Source organism: Zonotrichia leucophrys, chromosome 2, assembly GCF_028769735.1.
Source record: "Zonotrichia leucophrys gambelii isolate GWCS_2022_RI chromosome 2, RI_Zleu_2.0, whole genome shotgun sequence".
Classification (NCBI taxonomy): domain Eukaryota; kingdom Metazoa; phylum Chordata; class Aves; order Passeriformes; family Passerellidae; genus Zonotrichia; species Zonotrichia leucophrys.
In genome coordinates, this window is record NC_088171.1 from 44287990 (window position 1) to 44304356 (window position 16367).

At 40.2% G+C, this 16367-nt stretch overlaps 1 protein-coding gene across 2 annotated transcripts in view; it reads right to left on the reverse strand.

Annotated features, from left to right (window-relative positions):
- Positions 1 to 16367, reverse strand: part of CPNE4 (copine 4) — a 228295-nt gene that overhangs the window by 109728 nt on the left and 102200 nt on the right. For both annotated transcript variants that reach the window (XM_064704788.1, XM_064704787.1), the window contains one exon: positions 1864 to 2043. In XM_064704788.1, the coding sequence (XP_064560858.1) occupies positions 1864 to 2043 (180 nt within the window). The remainder of the gene's footprint in view (positions 1 to 1863; positions 2044 to 16367) is intronic.

Below are 16367 nucleotides of genomic sequence, written 5' to 3' on the forward strand. Positions count from 1 at the left end.
AGCCTTCCTGGATATCTCATTAAATCCTACTTGCACTGGGAAAGTGAGCTGGGAGGCTGACACACACTCTTACAAAAAATTCTGTTTTATTCAGGCATTAAAATTATGTAGACAACAAATTAATGTCAAAATTGTGTCAAGAAAAGCCGTGTGTCTATTATCAAAATTCAAAGAATGTTGTAATTACACCATACAACTAAACAAGAGTGTAAGCTCCCTGTGTACAGCCTGTGCTGTAGGACTGTCAACTTTGGAGTCTTCATAAAGGCTTGACTTGGATGACAGTACCAGTGCTACTCTTCCGGAATTTCCTAAATCAGTTTTAAATTATGTAAAGGCAAAAAACTAGAAAAGCGGGAGGAAGGAACACCACCAAACATAACTAAGTATGAGATCAGAGTCCTCCAAGTTGCATTACTGTGAACAGAATTCACACTGTTATTTTTTCTTGGTTACCATTGAAATTATGCTGCAAACAACCCAGCTGTGTGCTATTTATAGCCATCAAATAATTATAAAGACATTTATGTTACAGGCAGCAGCAGTGACATTTTTCCCCCCTTCTTTTTCAAGCCAATTAAGCAAGAAGAAGATTATAATAACATTTTGCTTTGTTTCCCATTCCCCTTCGTGTTATAGGACAGTTTCTTTTCATTGCTCAAGACCTCACGAAATCTGTCAAAAGGAACAGTGCACTGTAAATATCCTAAATACCAACATCTTTATTTTGAGCTTCCAATTTAGTAAATGCATATATTTCATATTATTTCTCTTGCTAAGAGGACTTTTCCTCGTCCAGCATGTTTGGCCTAATAGCTGTGGGAAGAAAATCAAAGTGATTCCTCTGTGGTGGGGCCGAGTGAGGACCAACAAAAGGTGAGAAAACAGGGAACCAAAGCTTTGCAGCATTTTCCATGACATGTATCCTGTTCATAATACAAACTTATGTGGAAGCACTGAAAAGGAAAATCTGAACAAAAGCACTTCCTGCTCTTGGCACACAGCATGAAGAACAAATTTACACTCAGCTTAGTGAAATTTGGCATTGCCAAATTTCTGCACTAGGGACAGAGCAGAAATCTGTGCTATGAAACCCTGCATGACAAAAACTGCCAGTCTGAAATAAACAGTTATGCCTGGAACACTGCAGTGTGCCACCAGTCAGCAGTATGGGAATTCACCACAGAGTTGGCTATGATGACATCTAGATATTGATCTTGTGGGTAGGACTCATCACCGTTAAATTTAGTAATCAAAAAAGTTAAGTATCTCCCCTAAGCCAGCTGTCTAGACTCTCTTGACAAACGATAAGGAAGGACAGGTATCTCCTGAAGACAATTTATCCTAATCTAGGATAGATGTCTCAGGCAAAATGAATCAATGGTTAGAACTGTCTGTTTCTCTCCATTGAACTTAAGATGGAAATCAGAAGAGTAACTTAGTCTAGACACCTAACTTTTGGATGACTGAGAGTCAGGGAGATGAATCCAACCCTATCCACTATCACCAGGCACTACCCTATGTGAATAAAGTATATTTCTAAGTGTTTCTTGGACTTTGAACTTGCTTTAAACCCCATGCAATGTAAGGAACAATAACTTTCTTCAAAATCAGTTCATTTTCCAATGCCTAATGAGCATGGCCTTTTACTGTCCAAGGCCAATCACTGATCTTCCATTTCCTGTAAGGACTGAACCTGTTCTACAGCAGTAAAACAAACCAGCAGAAGTTCTCAATTATCCCATTTAAAGCACCAGTTAAGAATTTTGCCACAAATCTCACCTATCAGTCACTCAACAAAGAACATATTCCACATATATACAAAAAACGAGCAACAAGGGGGAAAATGGCACTGGCACTTACTTGTCCAAGCGTGCACTCCATGCCACCGAGGAAATCTGCTTCCTTCAGCCCATTGTGATTGCTGCTAATGTCATGGACCTCAAACCGCAATCGCTGCACCTCTTCAAAATAGAAGTCCACCGTGAACAGCTTGGAGAAGACGGGATTTATGCAGGTTCGGATCACTTCTGTCCTGTCCACCTGTCACATGGAAAAGAGGGCACATGAGTGGCTTCTCTTTCTACCACTGATGGACGGCCATGTCCTTAAACACATTTTGCTCATTGTCCTGGATTGCCAAGCAATTTGTTTTCTCTTTGCCATCTGTACGGCAGTTGTCTTCTGTTAAGTGGGCAGTTTTCCTTATCTCTTCCACACCCACTCCTTCCTCTGGGAGGGGACATCTGCTGATAACAGGCTATTGAATGTCACTGCATGACTGATAAGAACTATAACATCCCATTATGAGATGCTCCACCCAGAGGGAGGAGCCAAGCATTCCTACCCAGATATAATCTTGAGATTCTGGAACACCAGTGTGGTTTCTCCACTGGATTTCCCAGAGGAACAGCTGCCTCTTCCACTGGATCTTCAGAGGAAGACTACACTTTTCTACAGGATCCCTGCTCCAACAGAACCACACCAGACACTCCAGGAGGACTAAAGCCACAATTCCAATTGGACGGTAGCAGCACCCTGACCAACAGGGTGCCAGGTTGGGTTCTGACTCTGTCAGTGTTGTTTTGGTTTACTGCATTGTTTATTTTATCTTTTTATCTTCTTCCCTAATAAAGAACTGTTATTCCTGCCCCCATATTTTTACCTGAGAGCCCTTTAATTTCAAATTTATATCAATTCAAAAGGAGGGGGTTTACATTTTCCATTTCAGGGGAGGCTCCTGCCTTCCTTAGCAGACACCTGTCTTTCCAAACCAAGACACTCATTTACCAGGACTGACAGCTGGGACTGTGGCCATGGACAGTCCTGTTTGTACTGTCAGCAGCAGCTGACCTTTCTGTGCTGGGCTAACCACAAGCACAAGACCACCTTCCCTTGCCTCTCCCTTCCAGCAAGTCTTTAGCAGAATAACCGGGAAATAAACTATAGAATAACTACAGAATTTACACCCCCAGCAGCACCCATCCATGACTACAAAACAGCAGCAGAGTGACACCGTTTCATCAAACTAAATAGAAAAGAGTGTAACATTGTCGGTAATTACTCATTTCAGATAATTTGCATGATTAAAGAGTGGAGAACTGGATCCAAAGCAACAGCTTTTCTTAAAAATACATAATTTTTTCCATCCTCCTAAGTTGCATCACAAGAATCTGATGAGTTATACACTGTTTATTCTTACCTCTGAGTCTTAAAACTTCTAAAGAAACATCATTAAATCTATATTGCTATTTCTTAAAAAAAAGTGCTCATAGATTACTTTCTAGTTCTCTTAAGATGTAGTACTTAGGCTTCCTATTTTTGAAATAGGCGTTTGTTATTTTTCATTATGATGCATCATTGGTGACAACATAAGCAATGAAGCAATTTCCTTTTTTCCACTCTCTTTGCCCTGGCACAGAAAAAAAACTTAATAATTCTGTAAGATTAAAGGAACTGATCCTGAAATGAAGTAGGACTTGGGCACATCAGTGACTAGATAGGAGGTGGCTGGTATGCCGTGGAACAGACAAATTAAATTGCTCAGAGGAAGAGTGATGAGATCCTTTGTCTGATTCCTGATCAGGAACATCTGTTGTGTAAAAAATGACAGCCGCTTGCTTCCCTTTTCAGAGTTGATAATGCATTAGCCTTTCTAGTAGTTATCGGCAAGGACACAAAGAGTCAAGCAAATCAAAAGCAGGTTAAAAAATGAACAGTTCCTGGTAGAACAGATTTATTTTAGTGCTCATCAAAGGTGTCAGATTGACAGCTCTGACAGCCAAAATCCTTTAGCTAATCACCAAACAGATGCCACCACTCTTGGAATATATGCAAACCAGTGTTACCATTGCTGCCTCCTCACGCAGATGTGTCAATGTGCTCTGACTATGCCAGGATGAGACCATCACAAAGAGGAAAGCAACCTTACTTACATAACCATTCTTAATAAATTTGCATAGACTACCTGAAAATTATGGGTTTGACATCAGTCATGCAGAGAATAACAAGAATAATATAAGGTGGGAAAGGATACCAGCCACCTTAATTCAGATGCTAGTCTAGCTCAAATTTTTTTTTATTTCCACTAGCAATCAGTATGACATCAAATCACTATTACTGCTACAAGGAGAAATATTTCTTACGTTGGATAAAGATGACTAATTAGTTCACTGAGACATTTCTGAGACCTCTTCTAAGTGAAAAGTGATCTGAATCACTTCAGAACAGTGGTCATCTCATGAGCTAGTGCTTCAGCAGACCAAATAAACAAAAAATTTAAATGAATGGTTTGAAATATTTTTCACAGCCACAGCAATCTCCTAAACACATTCCTTGTGTAAAGATTGTTAATTCAATGGTATCATTTTAATTGCTTTATTGGTCCAACAGATCTCAGGCAGTAACTGAAGTTTCTGTTATTGTTTCACCTCATCTCTTCCTTTCTGCTGGAAAGGGCTCTGCACTGTGAAATACATCAAGATTTACACTTGCGCTCAACACAGGTTAAATATGTGGCTGCTCAAGGGAGTAAAGTGCCTGAAAATGGAGGCACAGTTCTTCACACAGGGACATTAAGAATTTCAGTCTCACACAGAGATAAGATATTGCTTGCTTTTTCCAGCCTGTGATTGACTGACATCCTTCCCTTGACACACACCGTACTGAAATATAGTCATTTTACTGAATTTCCCCAGCCTTCCCACATTATTGAGACAATACATCAAGCCAGCATGTCAGAGCATGGGATTACATGAGAAAAATCTGTATGAAAGAAGCAATGCCAACAGCTCCACAAGCAATACAAAATTCTTTGGGCCTCCCTCAGCCATCAGCTATAGCATTAAGCCCGATGAGTCTGCCTAGCCCCCAGTCTGCTTTGTCAGCATATTCCACATACCCTACTCCTTGGCCAGACAGTTGGGAAGAGCCCCCAGCATGGGAAGCCTGGCTCCATTCCCTGGCTTTGATTACTGTGCATCAGGGCTGAGCACTGAGAACCAGCTGCAGTGACTCGTGATGAAGAAGCACTGGCAAACAGAACAGCTCAAAAAATTCCCCTGGTTAGGAGATGCCGCATAAACACAAGATATAATGTCCACTTGATTCCTGCCATTTTTTAAAGGCTGTCCTTTCTTCAGTATTCTTGCTCTCATATTGAATCATAAAGCCTTAACACTCTCTTTAGAAATGTTGGATGAGCATGAAACCTTAATGAAAACTGGTGAAAATACTATTGCCAAGTGCAATATCATGCTGATAACCATCAAAAAGTTCATGATATACAGGGCTGCAGACACTTGCAAAAACAAAACAAAACAAAAGGAAAAAAAAAAAAAAACCTGACCTGGTTTTGACCACAAGTTACCCTAATACCTGACGGACCTGTTTAATTTTGATCAAAATATGGTGTCATCCTTCATGCTAACCCAAAAATACAGGTTCATAGCAGTCTGACAAGATGCCATCCTCAAGCCATATGCCCTTAATCTTGCTGTCACCCAAAACCACTTCCAGCACTTTCACTTATATGGATGATGAAGGCTCAAATACTTAATTGCACAATTTAGCTTTGCCCAGCCTCATTAACTGAGCACTCAGGAAGTTACAATTTCTCAGCATAAATGTTTTCCAAAACATAATGAAGAACACTAAATCTCCATTACTTTTAGGGAAGACAGCTTTAAAGTCCAACAACAGTATGTTATAAGTGAATGGAACTTATACTTTTGGTTTTGTTACAGAAAACCCTAATCCTGATGAGACGCAGATTTTTCAACAGGACATGGACAGGGGTCATGCCCACAACTTCAGGATTTGCTGATGCCTGACATATGAGCCATCTGTTATTTTAGGACTTTGCTAGAACAAGGAATTTCTCCAACTCACTGAAGCAGAACAAATTTTCAAAAGAAACAACTGACAGCTACATGCACCTTTGGGCTGTGTCAAGAGGTAAAACTGACCTTAAAAAGAGCAGCGTTCATCTGACACCATGATCCGAACATCTGCTTCATGGTGCAGCTTCATCTGCACTTTCCCTTCAAGGACAATTTCAACAGAGAAAAGGACTTGCATCTTCACCTCCTGGGAGGGACTCACACTGCTTTCCCTCTTCATCTCTTTAGGTCCTTGTCACTTCACAGAAGGTGGCACCCTGCTGAGTAGCCAGGATTACTTGGCAGGCCCATCTGGATGCAGCCACCCTGTGAGCTTCCCCTTGGGGAACTATGAATGACATACAAACACCAAAGTTGGCATCCACAGTGCAAAGTGCCACCTCAACAGCAGGAATTAAAATATAGGAAAGAAAATGGGCCTTCTGAATCCTCCTGTCAAACTCGCAGGGAGTTGGAAGCTGAGTTTGAAAGCTGCTTTCTCTCTGTACTGTGGACATGCATGGACAGTTGTCAGAAATGTTTGCCTGTTTCCCTCTTTGCCCACCATCACTGCTGAAGAACTGCAAAACTGTCTTTGCAGTCAGATAGCATCAGATTAAAGAAGGCACAAAGGACAGATGAACAAATACTAAAATTCAGGCTTCTTCTGGTGTTCATATCTTTTGTCTGTGATCTGCTGAAAAGCAGTGAGTTTTGCAGAACTGTGATAAATATGGTATCTTCACTGAGGAAGCAGTTCTTTATCCTAGAAAAAAAAAACACTAATAAAGAAGTAATTCAATGGTTGAAGTATCAACTAAGGATCTCCACTCCATCTTCCATCATTAGTTGAGAAGTAAAGCCAAGGGAAAAGATCCAGCCCAAGGGGGGTTTTTTTATCTTCTATCAAAATTAGATGAAGTTTAAGCTATTGCATATACAAGGATGAACAAAGATTACATAGAAGCTCAGTGTCACCTGGTATCTAGAACTTTCAAGTGATTATAAGAACAACTTTCTCATTATGTCCTTGGGAATCAGGAAAATGGGGAATTGTCTACAGGACCTAAAGCTCTGCACCTCAAGGCCATGCTTGAGTATTTAGCACAGATCAGTGATGTGGAGAACTCCATGTCCCACATAGATAACTGGTACCTATCTGCTCTCCATTGTATTTCTAGCAGACATGCAACTAGAAAAAGAAACACATTTTCACCAGTTGTTTCTCGGCATCTTTGAGGTGAAGAGCGGCCAAGGGCCATGAAGAACTCACTGTGTTCTCACCAAAAGGACAATTTTGGGGGAACAACTTTAATCAGGCTCATGAAATGGTATAGCTGCCTCATGAACTAAGGAAGATCTTTGGTCTACAAAATGATGGTCCGAAAATTTATACAGACGCTGCAGTTCCTTCAGTGTTTGTTGCAAAAACCTAGTTGAAGAGGCATAAAAATGAAAATTCCATTAAGTAGAGAATGCATGTACCACCAGAATGTGTTTTTTGGGGTTGTTACATTTTTAGCAATTTCTTAGTCCAACAAATTGACCCATTGTTCCTTATACATTTTGGAGGCCAACAAGGGAAAACCAACAGGCTTTATTTTCTGTAGAAGTCATTATAAAATGCTGATTAAATCTAGTAGAATCACATTTGTCAGCTGAGCTGACAAAAAGTACAGAGGTGAAGGGGTAGCATTATTTTTAGGTCATCTGAATCTTAACAAGACTGAAAATTTCCATGATACAGTATCTTACATGAAAATTTGACACCAAGCAGAAAGCAATTTACACTTTGCTTGCTGGTTTCCGAGTAAGTTATTAATATATTTTTTATTATTCACAGTGCTTTCACAGCACCACAATTCTATCCCACAAATGATAAGTTATTGCAAAGGTCACCATAATTTATAGCCCTTGTTTTCAGTTTAATTGATGATTGAAAACAGCAGAAAGAAATTAGTAGATCCTTAATTCTTTTCAGGCTGTAGAGCTCAGGGCTGAGCAAAATCTTCTCAATGTCAGCAGAAACTTTTTGCCACAGGCTGGCTTGAAGAGGATCATTTAATGTCAATGGTCTTAAAATCATTTGCAATTAATTTCTTTTATTTGTGTATCTATATAAGTATTAGATGGCTTATAACCCTCTAAGTCACAGCCATGAAGACCTGCTTTTCAGCACTTGAAAACTAATATTTAGAAACAGCCCAGACAACTGAAATTACAGGAAAACCAGGATTGTAATTTCTTAATTGAAAAGTTCTTCATTAAGAAAGCCCATTTCTCTGCTAACAGCCACTGACCAGCCTCTGCTTGATTACTTTCACTTGCTCAGTTACTTCTCATTGCTCTGAAGCAGGAAGTATATAATTTATTATATATACTATGTAAAAATTCAGTGAGAAGTTCCTGGATGGAGTTGCCTTACACGTTCGTAGCTTATAAAAGAAGAGAGAAATGAGATTGTTCATAGGTACTTGCACGTGGTTTGTCTCACTCCCTCAGAAACAATATTCACAATTCTCTAAGTCACTGCACAGTCAGTGCTAAAGTTATCAATGCAGTGCTCACAGTTCAAATAAAAAAGCAAGTTTGGACTAAATTTCTCTCTGAAGTTCTTAATGAACCTCAAGAATTGGAAATGAAAATAGATTTCTGTATAGTATTTAGTCTTCCTAGGTCAAAACAAAATACAGATAGAATAATGGATGGAACTTGAGGGCCTATACTGAACCCTGTCAGACTTGAAGCCTGCGCAGGTTTCAGGGTCTCATCTGAGCAACTCCAAGCTCTCACAGCTAGAAAACAGTGAAAAAACCCTGTGGGTGCAATACAGGTTAATTCTAGTGCCAGGCAAACTGTGGTGACATTGTTAAGGGGGAGAATGGGGAGTTTCATGGGATTGGAAACAGTGCTTTTCAATCCCCAGTACGATGAAAGCAGGACCTAAATTGGTTGAGAGCCCTTGTGCCAAGGGACTCACTGGTTTTCTGGAACAAAAGAGATCTCTGAGGAAGCTACAACAGTCCCCTTTAGTTTTCAGATCATGTGCAGTTGTTGTCAGTGATTTCCTTGGTAAGCCTAAGCTTTCTAGGCTGCATAAAAATCCTGGAAGGTGCACGGGTTTCCCTCCCACTCATTATCCTTTTGGAAAGCTCAAACACAAGAGAAAAAAAGCAAGAGCTCTGCTAGTGCATTAATTCACAGTCACACTGTTCCTGACTGAACTAGCTACCTGATTTTAGTTTACTCTCCTCTGGAAAGAAACCTTTTCATTTCATTCAAAATAGTTCTGGGGATTAGAGATCACCAAGTCTTCTCAGCTTAATGTCATGAAACCCAAATATTTTAGTCCAGAGTGATAGTTTTTAGTCACTGTATGGACTGCTATAAAAGCAAACAGATTAAAATTTTTATCTTGTTGGACTTTAATGTAATTGCCTTGGATTTTTAACTGTTTTCCTGGCAACATGGCTACTGAGACTCCAGCTGCATATCACAGGGTGTGAGTTATAGCTGTTGTGTGCCTTAAGTAAAGAGATGATCAGGCATATTACAGAGAAAGAGTGTGCAAACAACAACTTGGGTTAAACAAGAAGTCGGGTTGAACAGAGGTTTGACAAAAATTTTGCCTAGAAAGGTTTGAAAATAAGTCAGCTGCTCTTCCTGGACACCAGACTCTGTGTGCTCTGATTTAGCCCAGAAACACAAACTTTCATCCCTTACACCATTGGGGACCATCTGAGCCACCAGGCCACTGCTACTTTCACATGGCTACCTCTGCATTCTGTTCTCTATACATTATAAAATATTCTCTCAGAGAAACACATTGCAACCATGTCCCACCACAGAACTTTAACTTTCCTGGCTAAGAACACCTTAAAATGCCACATTCATTTTCTTGACACACGAATGCAGTGCCACTGCACAGGAGGCACGGCAATGTCGGCCAGGCCCCAACAGCACCAGCGTCACCACAGGGTGTGTGAGGGCAGGAAAGGACACCAGGACAGCAGGGGTCTCGCTGGGCTGGGCTACCAGTGAATGGTCTTAAAATTATTTGTAATTACTTTCTTTTATTTGTGTATCTATATAAGTATTAAATAGCTTGTAAACCTCTAAGTCAGTGACACACACACAGACACAGCAGTGACTGAGCCCTGGCCCAGCCTGGCCTCTAGGGCTCTCCCTGTCTCGGCTCAGCTGCCGGCACTGCTCTGACTCTGCTCCATCTGCCGGAGCTACAGCGGGAAGCAGCCATGGAAGAAGGGCTGGTGAACTTGTGGCCTTGCCAGTCCAGGCCCAGGGATGCTGGGGAAAACGTGGGAGCCAACTTTAATTTGCCTCCTGTGAATTTAGATTTGACATAAAGCGTGGAATAACAAAGAACTACAGCCCTGACATTTCAACTGAAGAAAAACATAAATGCTGCCACTTCTCTGAGACCAACTGCAGAACTTCCATGGGGAAAAACTGTAAAACATGAAGCTTTTTCCCATCTAATGACCTTGGGCTATAAAGAACAATGCTGCTGCACTGTGAATGTTCAAGCCAGTTTTGAAAAGCCAGTTGCAGAACATCTTAGTGAACCTGAAAAGCACAGTGTCTTTTTAGAGCACATCATTATTGTAGCATAAATTAAAGTTTTTCCAATGAACAATGATTAACTGGACTGAAAAGTGAGAGGACCATGATAAGGCAGAGAGATAGCACTGTCTTTTCCATGAGATATTTTACATTATCTTATATTTAACATGGGAGCACTTGTAATTCTGATTTTTTTGTGTAACATTTTGAGTCCTGCTAGAGATAAGAAGGACAAGTTTGAAGAGAGAATGTCAAATCAGGTATGCATAATAGATTTGGGTAATTTCTTGACAGGCAGTGGAAAATCCTGCAAAGCAGTACAAGGATTTAATCTCATGGATTTAGCCTCCAAGATAGGCTCCCCCCAGGGGTTAAAGGGTCTCAGTCTTTTGGCCCTCACTATCACTGTACAGAGTAGTGCTCGTGCCTCAGCAGAGAGCCTTTTTTTCCATATCTCTGCTTCAGCCATGAAAGTTTCTTCAGAAATAGCAATGAGCTGTAACTCAGTGGTGACCTAACACCTCTTGGGTACTGAAAAGTTAAGGCTTACATTTCCAAATAACTAGTTTATCTTATAGTCTTTTATAAAAAGCTTGAGCATATGCACATACAGTCTCCTAGTGAGGAAGCCCAGCAAACTCCTTGACTCCCTCTGCACAAGGCCAGCAGCTGCAGGAGCTGATATTCTGGAGGTCACACCTTCCAGAGTGACCATGGCCATGCACCAAGATGAGTTTTGCAGCAGGGAGCAATAAGAGGGCTGCACCCTTGCCTGCACCAGATTACCTTCAGCAAGGTCATTTAACAGAGGCAAGCAATGATTATGCCAAAGCCCTTTATCTTATTCTGGTTTTGATTTCTGATCCTTAACAATCACATAAAATTGACTACTGAATTTTTGGGATGAAGGTACTCAACACATCCTGACCTGGCCATAAGTAACACAGAAGGACCTAATAGAAATCACACAGTGGCAGGAGATACCCATGTGCTGTGCTTCCTGCATATTTAACAAGTGCTCAGCAAACAGCACAAGTGCATAATGACCTGCATCAGCTTATAGGATAAGGTGCCATAACTCATCAGATGTGATTACACTGGCATAAGAAAGAAGTAATTTTTTCACTGAACACTCTTGAATACTATCTCCAAGCTGAGCCCTGAAGCCTCAGTGCTAGATCTTTCTTTACTTGATATCCCAGATACAGCCCAGACATTCAAAAACTATGATGACTGCCATTTATTATTCCACAACCTTCATTTGGTGTTAAGAGCTTCAATCAAATCTTAATTTACATGTCACTGAGGACACAGGCTTTCTGTAGAGGACAAAACTGGTCCTTCAAAGTAGTAACAGAAATACTCACATATTTTACCATTTAGCTGCACTTCTAACTTACCACGAATTGCTAGCAAGCAGTTTAGTGCCTGGCAGCTGTCTGAAGGCAGAGCACTATGCAGCCATTTGGAAGTTCTTCAGCCATATATTCTCACAATTTCCCTCCAAGGTTAGAAAGTGAGCCTTGGGAATACAGGTTTTCATTGAAGCAGTTTCAATTTCATTGTTATTCGATTGCTCTTTTTAAATCTGTTTCTATGGAGAAACACAGTTTTGTTGATTATTTTTGTCCAAGAAGGGGGAGTTTTTTATGTGTCAAATACTTGGCTGCTTTTCCCTTTACAGATGATATTTTAATGTCTCCCAATAAGCTAAGTTTTAAGTTCTTTACTATAAAATGAAATTGTTTTCAATATTATTTTCATTCACAATACAACAGATGACCTTGCTTGCATGACAGTAAGAAAAGGCACAAAAAATGGAGTATGATTTAAATTTGCTAAGCACCTGATGGTTGATTTTTTCAAATGTCATTGCTTGGGAATCCTCAGTTCATGAACAGAATACTGTACTCACACAATTAGATTCTGATATATCATGAGGTTACAAAGAAATTAATTCAAACTTACTCTAACCAGGATGCAAAGCATTTATTTCCTAATTCCACCTTTCATTACTCCAAAACTAACTTCCAGAACTAATTTTTAGTACAGCCAGATAATCTCACATCCGGGGCACCAGGCCTCTGCAGCATTTATAGTCATGTTTCTTCCTTTCCTGATGTCCTGGAGGACAAAAGATTTAGCAGATTGACAAATATGTTGTAGTGCCAGCCCACTGGAACAACAGGGCAGACATTTGCTGCTGCTGAATAGCACTTAAGCCAGCACAGAGACCTTTAGAAGTGCTCATGGTGACACAGGATTGATCAGGAGAGAAATCCAACATTACACAATTTCTCAGGAATTTACACAAAATTGTCAACAGAGAAACATCAGGTGATGGGATGATCTTTGCTTCCTGAGTATCAGTAGAGCTACATTATACTGCGTAAGAAGTCTGTGCTGCTTCAGTAATTTGCTCTTTAATTAACTGAGTATAAAATTTATTTTGTTAATCTATTTATCTTGAGAAAGATTTCTTGCCTCATACACCCAGGTAAGTTAAGCATAACTAATATAGATTTTCAGATGGGTTAATGAATTATGTCAATTGATATAGGCATTAGAAAATTAATTTTGTAATGAAGTGTTCATAATTAAAGATTTAATAATTTGTTTTTAATGTTGTATTTCAACAGCTAAATCAATTATATAATGGAGTCATGAGCAGCAGAAAGGCAATGTACTATTACACAAGGTAGATGGTGCTTTACCAGTTTTTCGTGAATTCCTATACTAGAAGTAACAATTCACAAGGTCCATTTAAACCAGCTTGAGTCGTTGCACACAACTGGGGAATCTGGACCATGTGCTAAAATGACAGCCTAGAAAAATAACAGATTTGTTGTAACTAAAGTCCATCATAAAGTACTCTCATTCTTTCTTTCACACATGGTTCTTTTGAAGCTTCTCAACAGGGTGACCATTCACTGAAGCCATGGTATCCCAACAGCTTGACCCACTACGCAGGAACATCAGTGGAAGCCTGCCTGTGAACTACTGCAAAATCCAGAAAAATAGAGTAGGGCTCTGTTCTTCTCACAATTATACTGACAAGCACACATTCTGACATTGAATAGTACAGAGCTAATCAGAAGTAGAGAGCAAGTTTAGCTGAATTGTATTACAGGCTTGCAGACAGCACCCTATCAGACTCCTGACTTGGGACCTGTTTGGTACTGCAAGGATCTCGGTGAGTTATGGGTGCTGTAAGTATCTGGTAATATCTAATTCAAAATGGTTTCTGAAAAACAAGAACATTGTAATCAAGCCTCATATACATGCATGCTATACAAAGATGTATAAGCTCAATCTGAGATGACCACAAATTTCCCTTCCATGAGCATGACTGGTGCCTGGGATAAACCACATACAGGGATCTTCTTTATTACATCTGATTTGCCTACACAATCACCACAGGCAATAAGCAGCTAAAGCCGCTTTCTGTAATGGCTTCAGGTCCTCCTGGAAAATGTTATGACTTTCCAGGAGTTATTTGTAAACAATATATCCACATATAACAGATATGTGCAGCACATGCACTTAATATGTCCCTCTTACATTCACTGTGATTTATAAAATTGGCTGGTATATGCATAGCTCTGCAGAGGTACAAATGCTCAAAACATACCAAATCCAGCCTGGTAGACCTCTTGGCAACAGCAGGGACGCTAAATGTGGACTTTTTTTCAACTAGTGAGCACAAGATCTGATTGTTAAAGACAAGAGTACTTCCACTGAGTGCAAGTAGTCCATGTATCTACTCTTGTTTCCTACTATCATGCTCTACATGTCGTAAATACAGTTTTATGGGTGTAAATTACACATGTTTCACCATGATTTGGTTTTTGTATATCCCACCACAAGATCTTTCAGCCCTGGCACTCAGGGGTTTTAACTGAAGATGAAATAGCCAACAAAGAGAGCACAACACCCTGTGGAAGACACTGCCCTCTAGGAGGATGGTCAATACAGATATAGAAGAAACCTAGGGCAAAGATACCACAGAAGAGCCAGATCTAAGCAACCTTCAGACAAACCCCATGGAACTCCCAGGAAGCCCCGTGAAACTGCATGTACTATTGGCCACAATAAATAAGCAGTGCCAGCAGGATTTGGTCCTCCTGGTAGACTTTAAAATTGAGCTATGACGGAAACTATGAACAAGCAGCCTTGTAGTAAGGCAGGTTTAGATGGAGATTTGTCCATGTGTAGTTCATGGCTTCCCTTCTGAGACTCGTGTTAAGGATGGCTTTAGGGACAGACACATAGACATGAAAAAAAAATCCTCAAAATGAAAACACTGCTCAGGCTCCTCTGACTGTGAGAATAGAAACAAAACACTCAGCACACCCCAGCAGTCCAGCATGCTCAGACCATGATTGAGGATCCCAGTTCCCACAGTCTGCATGCACAGCCCACCTGGGGTTACAGCCTGGTGGCTCAGAAGGAGTCAGTCCTGCCCAAGGCTATTCACAGCCCTCCCATCTTCCTGCCCCTGCCTCCCGCTCTGGGACACCGCTGCAGTGGAATGTGCCTAATTAGTTACTAAGTAATTCATAAGCCATTTTGTCTTTATTCATGGGGTCCTAAAATTTGATATTGCTAACACTGCTGAAAATCTAAGCATTGCATCAGGGATGAAAGGCATCACCAAGACCCATTTTGGCTAAAATCTCCTGGATTTTATCCTCTTTTTAAGAAAAGAGCAAAAATTAATGCAGCTACATATGATCATGTGTATTCTTGTCCCAAGAGAATGCTAAGCTTGACTCACAGAATCACCACATTTGGCAGTGAGGCTCTTCCACTTTTAGGGGCTGTAAAACTGTAATAAGCCACAGAAAGCTTTGATTGGATTTCAGTTCTCTTTCTGTGTATTTGGGGTCTTTTCCTGATACCAGTAATGTTGAAGTCAACAAAACTCAAATATGCAATTTCATGTCTTGCTAAACAATGAAAATGAAAAGCAACAGAAATCAACAGCACTGCTATTATGTATTTGTAGTGTTAAATGTGTTAATTATCTTTGCATAAAATAAATAGCATTTTATAAACCCACCTCTCAGCATAGCTAATATATTTCAGGCATGCTTTTTTCAACTAGTATATTTGGGCAATTTATCCAATACTTCCATAATAAAAAAAAAATTAAAATATTTTGATATCTCCTCTAAAATTCCCTTTGACAAGAATACTTTTCAATACCTTCTCTGAGCATCGTGGCATTTTCTATTAACACACTGATACAGAGAAATGAGAAATGTAAATAATGCTTGACAAAGTTTGTCTTTAGACTTGGAAGGCCATAGAAAAATGGTTTCTGTTGTAGATGTTTGGGGAGAAAACACACTCTTGCATTCTGTTCCAAATTATGAGACTTAAAGCCATGCATTTATTATTTTTCTGTATCAACAGTCCAACCCCAAAACTGTAAAGGTTGGACTGGAGGATGCTGTTGGTAGTAGTTTCAGCTCAGAGCCTTGTGCAGCCCACAGGTTGGGCTTATTAGGGCTAGATTAAAACAAGGAAAGTGTGGGTTGAGGCCTGTACTATCACTAGGGTGTACTTTTCTGAAATCCACCACCAGGCTGCCACCTACCTGGCGTTAAATACACTCTGATATGGTGTGGAAAATCCTTCAGCACCTTACAATGATTGCAAAAGTCAAAAGAAAGCTCTCCCTTTAGCAACAGAGTGCAAGAGGGATTTTGGCTGAACCATGCAGTGGAAACCAGGAGCAGCATGTCAGGGTGCAGCCTGCATTGATCCTACTGCTGTAAGAGTGTAGCCTGCACATAGGTATCACTGAGACAGCCCTTAGGCCATTTGATCACTGATGGGATACAAAGAGCTACATCTGTAAGAAGTCCAGTACGTAATCCATTCCCTACCAATCTGCCA